General features: G+C 36.8%; 2 protein-coding genes across 3 annotated transcripts; one reads left to right on the plus strand and one right to left on the minus strand.

Moving 5' to 3' along the window:
* Positions 1–560: 560 nt before the first annotated feature.
* LOC122047282 (protein ENHANCED DISEASE RESISTANCE 2-like) lies at positions 561–4,128 on the plus strand. Its single transcript, XM_042608450.1, has 3 exons — positions 561–833; positions 1,568–2,518; positions 3,794–4,128. Coding segments are annotated over exons 2-3 (927 nt in total). The 5' UTR covers positions 561–833; positions 1,568–1,592; the 3' UTR covers positions 3,795–4,128.
* Positions 4,129–4,368: 240 nt separating this feature from the next.
* Positions 4,369–10,792, minus strand: LOC122047281 (lipase-like). Of its 2 annotated transcripts, XM_042608447.1 has the most exons (11): positions 10,647–10,782; positions 10,462–10,531; positions 9,702–9,781; positions 7,702–7,767; positions 7,498–7,545; positions 7,341–7,408; positions 6,672–6,744; positions 6,398–6,559; positions 5,042–5,236; positions 4,831–4,922; positions 4,369–4,742 (listed from the first exon to the last, which is right to left on the minus strand). In XM_042608447.1, the coding sequence occupies exons 2-11, from the start codon at positions 10,526–10,528 to the stop codon at positions 4,511–4,513; spliced, it is 1,083 nt and encodes a 360-aa protein (XP_042464381.1). In that variant the 5' UTR covers positions 10,529–10,531; positions 10,647–10,782; the 3' UTR covers positions 4,369–4,510. The 2 variants fall into 2 exon arrangements, with proteins under 2 accessions (XP_042464381.1, XP_042464382.1); XM_042608448.1 differs by lacking the exon at positions 10,462–10,531 and having other exon boundaries at positions 10,647–10,792.
* Between the last annotated feature and the right edge of the window lie 1,892 nt (positions 10,793–12,684).

The raw sequence follows: 12,684 nt of genomic DNA on the forward strand, positions 1-12,684 counted from the left end.
GAACACTTATTTCAAAAGCTTAGTTCATTTTAAATTCGGCTCGGCTCGGCTCGGTTATCTTATCAAACAAGTTTGAATATCCCAAAGCTCGGCTCGGCTCGGCTCGTTTACAGCTCTATATAAGAGTGTGCAAATGTTGATGCTGATATGTAGAAATTAGTATATATAGGAGAGAAAAGAGAATTAAAAATGAGCACAATTATATGGAAGAGATAGAAGAGAATTTATATGAAGATGAGAGAAAAATTAAAAAAATTTAAGTATGATGCGAATGAGAATGACATAGTAAAAAAAATATGTTGAATGTGTTATTTTTGTTTTTACTAAAATAAAAACATGTTTGTTTTAATTAAATAAAAAATGCACACTATAATCACCTACTACCACTAAATAAAGATATTTATTATACTACAAAAGATGAATACAATTAGTGTTATTAAAATATACGATCAAATGCTTTTGAATGGTCAAATTAATGTTTTTGTCTATTTTGGGCCTTATCGGCCCATTAACTTTCCACTAGGCTTATAGTCTATTAAAAGAGTGCAGAGTCAACTTCCACTCCGCGTGGAACGAATCGCGGTGGTTGTCTCTTCGTTGCGTGCGGACAGGAGATGCGACTGGGCGGCGCACGCAAAGTCCGTTCTTTGGCCTTTGCTCCCGTCAAAGCGTCTCCAACTACCAGTCTTGAATTCGCCTGCCGTTTCATCACGGAAATCTGCGCAATCGAGTCATTCGTCACCCTTCTTCTCTGCGATTTTCGCCTCCCGGCCCTCCTCCTGATTCGACGAACGGAGCGATCAGAAAAAAGGCTAAAGTTTCTCTCCATTCGAGTAATCGTCTTCTGTTAGACCCTTCCATAGTCTTGAATTTTCTTTTTTTTTAGTATGATTTTGGTTGTGATCTGATGGAAGTTGCCTTTTTTTTCGTCGCGAGTTGCTGAACTTTTTAAGTTTTGTAATTATCGATTTTCGGGACTTAGGAAGGAATTTTTAGAGATGCTATGCCGTGCGGAACTCTTGGTTATTCGATGCGATGTAGGGATGGCTTGAGGATTTAGGGACTCAGAAGTTGTGAACGATAAAACAGTATTCATCGATTTCTTGATCTTAGTTTCCTAGTCAATTTTATGATAAACTAAGCTTAATGCCAAGAACATATCCTTGTGTTCAAAACTCAAACCCTATCCATATCCATCCAAAGTCAGTATGAGCAAATGAGAATTCTGTATGTGTATACTAATTTTACTATAGTTTGTATCATACATTAGCTTATTAGTCAAATTCCAGTGGAAATATGAGAAAGGGAAAAAAATCCAGGGAAAAAAGATGGCACTGTTATAAGCTTGTATACCTAAGATTTTATCTCACAACATTCCTTGAGGAGATTATTCATTTCTTGCCTATGATCCTTCTTCCAGAAAATAATTGCTAATGTTTCACCACCATTTTTTTTCCTGATGGGTTAACATTATTACTTAGGCCCCTAAGATGAATCTACTTCCCTAACATGCATAGCTTACACAGATCCTGTTCCTGATGTTTGAGATCTTTACTATTCTTTGTAGGAGTCTAAAATTGCATTTCCTGCACATGGCTGGTTATGACGGTGAGAAGGATTATTCGTGGATAGAGAAAGTGAGATCTGGAGGTGCAGTTCCATATCTTGAACCAGAAAATTGTTCAAATGGTTGGGCGACTCCTACAAGTGATAATTTCATGGTTAGAGGTCCCAATTATCTCTCAGACAAGATAAAAATACGCGGTGGTGATTACTTACTAGAGCCTCTTGGATTTGATTGGATAAAAGGTCCTGCAAAAGTTAGTGAAATACTTAGAAATGCAAATCACCGTGTCAGGAGAGCTGTTGATGATGAAATTGAAAGAGGTAATAGACCTTTTGTTTGGGCCTTTAATCTACAACTTCCAACCAAGGATAATTATAGCGCAGTTATGTACTTTGTAGCCCTTGAACCTATCCAAGATGGAACTCTTATGGATAAGTTTTTGAAAGGCGATGACAGCTTCCGTAATTCTAGGCTTAAACTGATAGCTAATATTGTTCAGGGTCCATGGATAGTGAGAACAGCTGTTGGCGAGCAGGCTATATGTATTCTAGGGAGAGCTCTTTCCTGCAAGTACACATCAGGGTTGAATTACATGGAGGTAGATGTGGATATTGGATCTTCAATTATTGCAAATGCAATTGTGCATTTGGCATTTAGTTATGTAACAACTTTGACAGTGGACTTAGCATTTCTTATCGAGAGCCAGACTGAAGAGGAACTTCCGGAGCAAATTCTTGGGGCTGTAAGGTTCTCAAATCTAAACCCAGTTTCAGCTGGCATCTGTGATCTAACATCTGATGTGGATGCTGTAAGCCTCCCACCCTTGCTTCCCACAAGATTGTGGAGATCAATTGGATTTGGTTTTACTAGCCTGCCGTCACAGGGGAGCTTAGAACCTTATGCCAACGGAAATCTTCATGGAGAAGATGATGCAAAGAAGGATGAAAATTGGTATATATTATTAAACTTTATTTTACACTGCTTTTTTTTTTTTTTAAAAAAAAATCCTTTTCTCTTATCTATTATGTTTCTTGTAAGCATGACACAGTTACATTACTCCTAATGATCACAATATTTGAATTTCAATCTTTTTTATGGAAGTTTTTCTATATTACAAGTGCCTTGTTCGATCTCATAAGAAAAAAGCATCCTTCTGTGGTTGCATAGACCTAAGATAATATGAAAAATCCTTAGTCTTAAACAAATAGCTTAAGATTCATGCTTATGCTTGTGGGATTCTTGTCTAGTTACTAGAATTAATCTACTACATGTTCAATTTTTCATTCATTCTCGAGACTGACATTACATTGTTATCATTGTTTCTCATCTCGACTTCAAAATGATAACACTGTAATGTCAGTTTCAAGGATGAATGAAAAATTGATCATGCAAGATTAAGTCTAGTGACTCGCCTGACCCACACTTGTCTTGAATATTCCAAGTTCATCTGACTGATTTGACCAATCACTCAATCCAATTGATTGACTTGGATAGCTTGACCCATCTAACACAACTCATCTAGCTGGTCCTTTCAGCCAGTTTAGCTCAACTACCCCTTTCAACCTGTTTGGCTTGACTACCCCTTTCGGTCGATTTGGCTTGGCTACCCCATTCAATGACTATCCCTTTTGACCTATTTGGTTAAAATATCCCTTCAGACTATTTGGCTTGATTACCCCTTTTGGCTTATTTGGCTCGGCTACTCCTTTGGCATGACTTTCTTGTTCGATTAACTGGCTCAACCAACCTAGTTAACCTATTCAGCTCGACTAACCCAATTAGCTTTTTTAACCCATTCGGACTAGCCTGCCAAATCAACTTACTTGACCTGTTTTGTTCAACGAACTTGACTAGCTAGTTTGACCTAGTTAGCTCGCTTAATCCGAACCTCCCAACTTAGTTCATCTAGCCCACCGACTATCCTCCCAATTGGTAATGCCAGATAGCTTGACTCATGCAAATGAAGGAATAACTATATGAATAGGGATCACAATTTTATGAGGTAGTAGTTTAAATTAGTTTTTTCAATCAAACATGGAAATGTTTCTCATAAGAATTAGTAGAATAATTATTCATTTGAACAACCCAAGTTTCAGTCTCAGTGGAGCAGGACCTACAAATAGTTTCAACCACCAAATTTCAATGCATTGACAACATCAACATCCTCTTTGATCTCTGTTTGATGTGTACCTTAACATAACTAACTAGATGCATTTTTACTTGCAGAAATCCCAAATGCATTATATAGTTCAAGACAACTTTGTGTTTGTTCTCGGGCTTCAAATATTACGACGGATGATAGACTAACCTCCATTGATGGCTATCTATTGAACTACCTTGATGGTGCCCTGCTTCAATTTTTATCGAAGAAAGGGTGAAAGAAAAATATCTATGTTTACTTTTGCAGGCTCTCAACTTGCTGCATCAACACCGTTATCATTGGAAAGATTATAATCTTCAAGGAGAGAGAGAGAGGCCATTTATAAAGATTATTTGTGTATTTGTTCCAGACTTGTACATTGAAACATTTCTTTCAGTGATCCAGTTACTAAATTATGTCACTATGCTCACTGTCATTTCGGATGAATCCTGAATCACTCGCTTTCTATGATGTTGCAGTTGCTAATAAATACCATTGGTCTGTATGTCAACCCGGCACTAGGGTTTTAAAATCATGGTGGCAGCAGTATCATCACTTTGCTGAAGCCCAAGTTGACCTGACATGAAACAAATACTGGCTGCTAATATGCAAAGACAACAACAGTGATATATATCATCTGAAAAGTATCAACTGCAAGATCTCACCAATTCTCAAGATGAATTTTCTTTTCTTTTCTAGGTTCTCTTTGAAGCCTAGAGTAGAACATGCATAGATACAAATGTCGCTGAAATTGAATAATAACTTTTTACAAGCATTTGTTCTCATAGGTTTATAGTTTTCTATCATCTGCTGCAATGCTCCTCAATGTCAGCAGACACATCTACATCTGTAGTTGTTTGCACAACTGATGATACTATCGGTCGCTTTGATACGACAAAGTTTCCTGCAAGATCTTCATAGCAATGTAACTTTTCATCCTTGTAGAACACAATTCCACAGGAGTCTGAACTGTCTGCCCGCATGTCGACCCCCATGTACCCGAGGTGATCCGTGATGCTGTTCCCAGTTACAGACCTTCGATGGGAAAGATGAATGGAGCATGCATCAGCCAAGAAATCAAATTGAACCAAGATGGCAATATCAAAATAGTAGTATTGCATACCTGCTGCAGGAAGGATCTTCGCCAGATTCATCACAAATCTTCTCAACCATAGAAACAAAAGTACTACTCACTCTGCTGTTATGGATCCATACCTGATAAAAATTCACAAAACATGAATTGAAATGTAGGTCAAAGTATGTTGTTAGTCATAACACATTTCTCGTATCAACATTGGAAAGGAAATGAAGAACTACTCATTTGAACTGCTTACCTCTCTTGGAAAGTGATGGTATGTCTTATGGGGAAAGTAAGAATAGAATGGAGGTAAATGTGGCACAATATCATGCCCATTGGTAACGCGAATTGTGTGGTATACATGTTTGCTGAAATATGAAGCAAAAGCAGCATTGCCAACCCGAGGTTGTCCGAATGTCATAAGTTGAACATTGTGTATTCCAAAATTAATCTATGAGAAAGATACCTCTTCTTAGAACAAAACCATTTAAAAGACATCTGTATATATATAATGAAATAGAAATCAAACTACCAAAAAAATATTTTAACAGTGCCAGAAAATGTGAAAGAAAAACATTGCTTCAAGGTTTAAAATTTCATACACTCGAAAGATTTTAAAATTCTTACACTCCTTCAAGGCTTAAAATTTCATAGTCTTACATCTAAAATTCAGTACACCTCTTCAATGTTTACAATTTCATACACTCCTTCAAGGTTTAAAATTTTGTTCCAAGATGGAGTTTCAGTCTAACTGAAATTAAATAGTACTGGTGTAGAGTTAGTGTTCCAACACGTGTTGCCTGTGGCACCAATGAGGATGAAAAGACATGAGACTGGAATTGAGGAGGATAAAAAGAAGAAATACAAGAGGAAGAAGAGGTGGCTTACAATTTACCTCATTGAAACAATGTATCATGCACCAAAATAAAGAGCCCAAAACAAAGGGCTAGAACCCTAGCACACAAAGCCCTCTCTACCAATCATCTTGCAAATAGAAGTCTAGTGGAGGCTTAAAAAACTAAGAGTGATGCTCGCCCTTCTTAATTATGCACTGTGTCTTCCATCACAACTCCAAGATGCTTACCCTTCTCCTCAATTCTGCGCTGTGTCTCCCATCACAACTCCAATGGTCATAAGTTGATTTGCATATCATCTTGTGGTAATATTTAAAACTTGAAATACTCAACTTGGGTTGTCTCAAAGCTACACATGGGATAGATATGTGATTTTCACCAGGCAAGCTAATTTGTAACGCAATTTGTGCTATGAAAAATGGCATAGAAGACATTTCATTGCAAATTAACTTGCAGCAAGATTTATGACCAAAAATGTCTTTTTACACCTGACAGTACAAAATGGATGTCTTAAACTAGTTTACACCTGAAAATTTTATTATTTTTATAGTGCAAATCAGTTTGCAACTATTATGGAGAAAAAAAATAAATCTATGGTGCTTTTTGGTAAGGGTGTGTTTTGTTAAATACTAACTATGAAGGGTGGTTTTTGGTGAAATGCTGAATGTAATATTTAATAGGAGAGTGAACTAAATGCAACAGTAGTACAGTATAGAATAATAAATGCATAAAACCATACAAGAAATGTAGGAACTTACAGCCAGATCAAGCGCACAGAATGAAGCAATAGCCCCTCCCATTGAATGCCCAGTAGCGATGACAGGAATATCTCCATATAATTCCTTAGCCCTTTGAACTGCGCTAACAATGCCAGGACGAAGGGTTGTGTTATGGTAAGCAGCATAAAAACCATGGTGCACCTTTAGTTACACAAAAATTATACAATTAGAAATTATTAGAAGACATTTACAAGTAGAAACTTTACAAGTCTTCCTTATTCTTTGACACAAAATCTAAATTATCTTAGAATACCATAGCATCAGGCATGTCTGGATAATTAAGATCTAGCTGTTTCCACAGGAGGTCTTCAATCCAGTTGCGAATGCTAGCATAGTAATAAAATTCCGTCAAATTACAAGGGAATTCAGAAGTAAAATACACTTGATATGACAAACAGCTTGACTATGCAAGAAAAAAAATAAGAATCTCAGAAGGTAGAACTCGAGTCTCTTCAAGAAAGCCAAAAAAAATAAAAAAATCATGACTAAGTTAATGGAAACATAGTAAGAAAAAAGGTCGGCTAACAAAAGACAAAAACAAAAAATCTGGAGCAGTGAACAACTCAAACTGCTCTCTCATTACAGTCAAATCACAGATTCAGTAATTACAGAAGATAATTTTGGTTCATAACCTGCTTCAGTCAATTAAGATGAATGTTCAAGCTAAACTAAATCCACATTACAGATAAGTAGAAAGAAAAATCCCAAAGTCAGAAATCTTCTAGGGATCTAGCATTTCAGCTTAAAGTGATAGTTAAGTAATAAACTTTTTGTGCATCATCCTAATAGCATCATTTTAATACGATGGCATACATAATTAACAAGTTTCTCAAGCAGGAAAAAGAAAGATATCCATTTTCTGGACCAAGTTCACCTATAACTGATTTGTAAGTAATTTAAAAAACAATAATTTCCTAAATACCTGAGCTTTTGAGTTCCTCTGAATGCAATTATAATAGCATTGAGACCGTGATCAATACCAACAAATGACTGTTCATAGTCATCAATATGGTAAGTTCATGCATGGAATGAAAGGGATGAAATTAGTTATCAATCAGAGTAATGTAGAAAGAACACACCTGCAGACAATTCTGAATATCAACAATCAGTTCTATAACCTGAAAACCCTGTTATAGATTTCTTGTTAGTTTCACCAGTTATTTGTGGTAAAAAAAAAACTTTTAGAAAACTCTAATAACTGCAGATCTAAGCTATTCATGGTTCCCAAATACTATCAAATAAACAAAATTAAAATTATCAAAAAAAAAAAAAAAACTACAAACCTCAGTCAAATCTTTACATCTGGAGCAAGTCCATGTAATTAATGCATTTGAATCTGACAATTGCACCTGCAGGTGTTATTCCTTTTTAACAATGCAATAAACGATAAGGTGGGTAGGCATATCTGAAAATTTGTGGTTCACTGATAAGCATCAATCAATAGAAGTTAAATGAAAAGTTTATTAACAAAGTAAGAAACTAAATGTTCTGAACCATAGTTTGCAAAATCGCGATCCGGATCGTAGGATTGTACGATTCTACGATCCGGAAACCCAAAATCGATCCAGGATCGTGCAGAATCGAGTTTTGCAGTAGGATCGCAACAGGATCGGTAGGATCGGAACAGAATCAGTAGGATCGGAGCAGAATCGGAGCAGGATCGGTGGAAGCTTTAAGAGGTCATAACTTTTGATTCGGATTGAACCATGGGGCCTATAATATATCAAATTAAAGCTCGTTCAGATATCTTTAATAAATTTCAAGGTTTATCCTTAACCACCTTATTTCAAATCCAAAAAATATCATTTAAATCCTTTTCAGATGTCTAGGAGATTTTATCTTTTTTTCATCTTATTAGGGTTTTAAATTATTTAAACATATGTTTAATTATTTTTGAGTTAGTTTTTTATCAATAATATTCTGTCATTTCTTTTTCCCAAAATAATGAGTTTTTGGATACCTATTATGTAGTATTGTGTGACATCAACTAGTCTTTAGAAGATTATTTCCAACGTTCATATTTGAATAAAGGATTCAATAGCTTCTTAGGTGCTTTGTTGGCCTGTAAATTGAATTATCTTATAAACCAAGGAAATATTTATTACATTGAATGTGTTATTATTATTGTATTAATAGAACTTTTATATTTTTTTATTTTATGATATGAAAATATAAATATTATTACTATAAGAGAATGATAGTTGAATTACAAATTAATTTAAATTTGTACATGTAGTAATGTAATTTGAGGTGTTGAGTGTAAATGATTGCATATATATACAAAATTAGTTATTTATTTATATGTAAATGAGTTTTTTAGATATTTTTTCTAATTATTAATCATGTATGATAAGATTTTAAGGGTTTTTGGTAGGATCGTACGATTCTACGATCCGATCCTGACCGATCCGATCCTGACCCTAAATCGATCCTGCGTAGGATCGCGATTCTACAAACTATGTTCTGAACCCTTCAAAAATTAATAGTCAATTTTAACACATGAGGATAATTAGAGTTGCCCAAGAATTTAAAGAGTGTATGCTGGTGAATGCAATCTAATTACTACATCGTGCCTAATGAAGTAAATATGTACTTCTGTAGAAATTGATGTGAAGAGTTAATAGTATCTTTTAGCTTCATTGTTGACACAATCTTCATTGTCTCTCATAGCAATCACTGACTTCCACACTCCAGTCAAACTATGTAACTATGTTGTCGTATATTAATTTTGCTACCCTTAACAAGTGAATTTGGGGCACCACCTTATTGCAGAGAGCGCATTAGCTCCCAAAATGTTTATACGAAAATGCAACATCAAGGTTGATCTCACAGGGACCCGTATTTTTTTAAATCATCAATAAGACAATAGTCATTTTTTTTTGCAATTATCACAAATTTTAGGCCAAGGGCATCCCTTGTCATTTTCTTGATAATTATGAGTGTATTAAATTGAATGCAAACAATATAACTGCACAGAATTGAATCTGAAAGATATCATATACAAACCTCCTGTAGTCAATTTGTTAGGGTCATATCTTGCTTCAATGATTTCAATCCATCACATTGGTATGATCTAGAAACTAATTGAAGATTTGACTACATATGCACTATGAAGTCATCATATCATTGCATATCCATATAAAGCTAAATTCTAGAATTACAATGCAAGTGCAATTTGTAATGCAATGTAGTACTGCATAGAACCTCCATGAATCACTCTAAAAATAAAGATGCTTATTGATTTCATAATTACTAGTAGAAAGAAATTGGAAAACAAACTTACAGCAGAAGCATATTCAACAAGTATTGTGGCAAGAGTATGGTTATATACATCGCTGTTGTCATGTTGACCAATCCTAAATTCTGTAAAGTCCAAAACACAAAATTTGACAACCAAGAACAAATATACAAAAAACACAAGCTATGAAAAAAACACATAAATACACAGCAACAGTGTATAATTTCTTCTCTTTGTTTTTTCTTTTAAAAAAAAGTCATTTATAAAACAAGGACCTATTATAAACTTCAACTGAAAGCTTGATTAAAACTGAACACAGCCAATTACTGTCTTGCTACTTGGATGGATGAGTAGGAAGAGGGGAGGGGATGAAAAGCACAAGATAAAAAATTAATGACAGACACATTAGTGTGCAGCAACAGTTTACAATTCACTTTTTTATTCCAAAAAATCCTTTACAAAACCAGGACCCATAGAAACTTCATGCGAAAAGCATGCACAGATGGTCATTCATGTCAATTGGATGGATGAATCAAAGGTAAAAATATCACAAAATAAAGCCAAAGAATATCGCAGCTAACAGTTTGTCAGCTCAGTTTCACCAACATAATTTGCTTCCTCTCTTCCCTTTCCTTCAACAGCATGACATTGAATTGAATAGTTCAATTAGGGGCCCAAGAAAATGGAACCTTTTTCCTACTCAAGATCATTAATCTGCCATAACATCCTGAAAGTAAGAAAATCACAAAACCCATTCCTTTGCAAAACCCTAATTGTGTCAACTAGGTCGAAAAAAAGGGATTACCTCTTCCTCGACAAGAAGGTAAAACGAACATCAAAATCAACAACGCCAGAAAGCGTGACCGATCCATAACCTATCAGAAAAGCGATCCCAAAAATATATACATAAATATTCCGCAGAGCAATCAGCACACCACACTCTAAAATTGAGATCAGCTAGAAAAGAGGAAGATCTGAGATGAGTAATACCTTCGCGGGATCGAGATAGTTTTCGCATCCACGAATTACGACAAAGATTCGGGGATGAATCGGATCGAGAGGGAAGGAGAGGTTGTGTACAAGTAAAGCCACCGTTGAGTTGCCCCAATACTCACTCGTACAAGAGACGACGCCGTTGACCAATACGATGGAAAATCAGAAAATTATATATGAATTATTTTTTAACACTATAAAATTGTATACATATTAATTAAAACTCCATATAAATATTTTAATTTCTGTTATGACCATCATATTGGGTTATATATCTATATATGCCTCTATGCCAACCTTAGCATCGCTCTCCCGAAAATCCCTAACCGCGATTAGCCAGTCGCATCTCCTTCTCTCATCGCCTCTTTCACCGCAGTTCCTCGCTGCCGCTCAGTTCCTCTCAGTCGCCTCCCTCTAGTCGCGATCAGACAGCTGCACCTCCCTTTCTCGCGTATGAACGCCGCGACTTCCTTCTCTCATCCCACAGCTCAGTTCCCCTCCTTTTCTCTCCTCGCGCCTCGGTTCCTGACCGCCACGAAGCCTCACAGGCGCGCCCTTCCCTTCTTGATCGGTTGTTGGTACTTTGTTTGCTTTGATTTGTGTTCATCGATATGAAAATTAGGGTTATAGTGCCAACAAGTTGTTTTTGACACTTGTTCCTGATTCTTGGTTGCAGTTGTTTACCTTAGAAATTGTTCTTGATTATTGGTTGCAGTTGTTTACTAGTTAATCTTCTAGTTAAAAATTGGAGCAGGTGATTGGAATAACATCATGCGCTAGGATGTTATAATTATCTATGGATGGTATTTGATCCTGTCCGAGAGTCGAGGCAATGGACGCTGGGGGATGTGGAGCTCCTGTTGACTGTTGACGGACTCCGACTTGAAGGAACCTGCAACCACAGCAGCGTTAGTGTCGAGCCAGGGAGGGATTCCTGACGATGACCCTCTGACACTCAAGTCAGTCTCCGACGATGTATAAGCAAGAAAACAAAGAAGCAGAGTAACAGTAGCTACAGTAAAGTGTGCATACCTCCGTCAAAGCTTGGAGCCCTTTATATAGAGCTCCAGGGAAGCACGTGCACGCTTCTCGAGGCATGCACGCTTCTCAAAACTTCCCCTAAAGAGACATGTCAGGAAAGCGTTCCTAACACCATACCTCAAAGACCCTGGCATATCTCTAACATGACAGTGGAAGCTTCCGCCGTACGATCCTTTGCCTGCCCATGCCACCAACCATGGCGTTTGTTGGCGCCGCGAGTTTCCACAAGGATATCAGCTGATTCTCCTTTTGTCTGTTAGTATAGGTCGAGCGGGATGGCCTCTCGGCCAACCCTTGGCTGTTCGGGTGGTCTAGCCTTTCGACTGAGTGGATTGGTAGCTTGGCCAACATTTCACTGTCAGCGTTCCGTTGTGCTGTGATCCCTTTTCACCGGCTCTCGAGGTTCGATGTAAGTCCGAGTGAGCCAGCCGCTCGGCGTATGTCTTGCTTTGAGCGTCGGAAGCTTGGTGCCTAGCCGAGCTGTGGTGATATCTGATCGGTACTTCTTTGTTTTGGTCGAGCGAGTAAGTTGTCCGACCAACCACCGATACATGGATGTTGACCGCTTAGACTTTGACTTCCACCGTGACCATGACCCCCTGAGGGGTGGGCCCTTATCACCGGATCAGTATTCATCTATTTTCTTTATTTGTATGTTTGATTGGTTTAGTGCATTTCTTGTATTGAGGTGTTTGTTATTTGGTTTAGTGCTTTCTGGTCTATTTCGTTCATCTAACTTCAATTGCCAAGTGCTAATCCTCCTTTTGTAGTCTGGCTTAGGAGGGTTGTCTTTCGATGAAGGCCAATTTTCATATTTTGGGTAATTCTTAATTCTTCGACTAATAAATATTTAGGAATAACTTTTACATGATGCAGTGTGCACCCATCAGAATCAGATTTACTTGGTCTTTAACGATTGAAAATTTCTGAAATTATTCTACCATTTTCATTTTGCAGATATACAGTCAGGGGCAAAGAAATATTACCCCAAATA

This window comes from Zingiber officinale, chromosome 2B (assembly GCF_018446385.1).
Source record: "Zingiber officinale cultivar Zhangliang chromosome 2B, Zo_v1.1, whole genome shotgun sequence".
Taxonomy (NCBI): Eukaryota; Viridiplantae; Streptophyta; class Magnoliopsida; order Zingiberales; family Zingiberaceae; genus Zingiber; species Zingiber officinale.

Coding starts and splice junctions, on each gene's coding strand:
- LOC122047282 (XM_042608450.1), top strand. CDS start 1,593: ATGGCTGGTTATGACGGTGAGAAGGATTATTCGTGGATAGAGAAAGTG.
- LOC122047281 (XM_042608447.1), bottom strand. CDS start 10,528: ATGGATCGGTCACGCTTTCTGGCGTTGTTGATTTTGATGTTCGTTTTA. Junction 6,560..6,671: donor CAGACATGCCTGATGCTATG/GTATTCTAAGAT, acceptor GTGTAACTAAAG/GTGCACCATGGTTTTTATGC. Junction 5,237..6,397: donor TCTGTGCGCTTGATCTGGCT/GTAAGTTCCTAC, acceptor TCTTTCTCATAG/ATTAATTTTGGAATACACAA.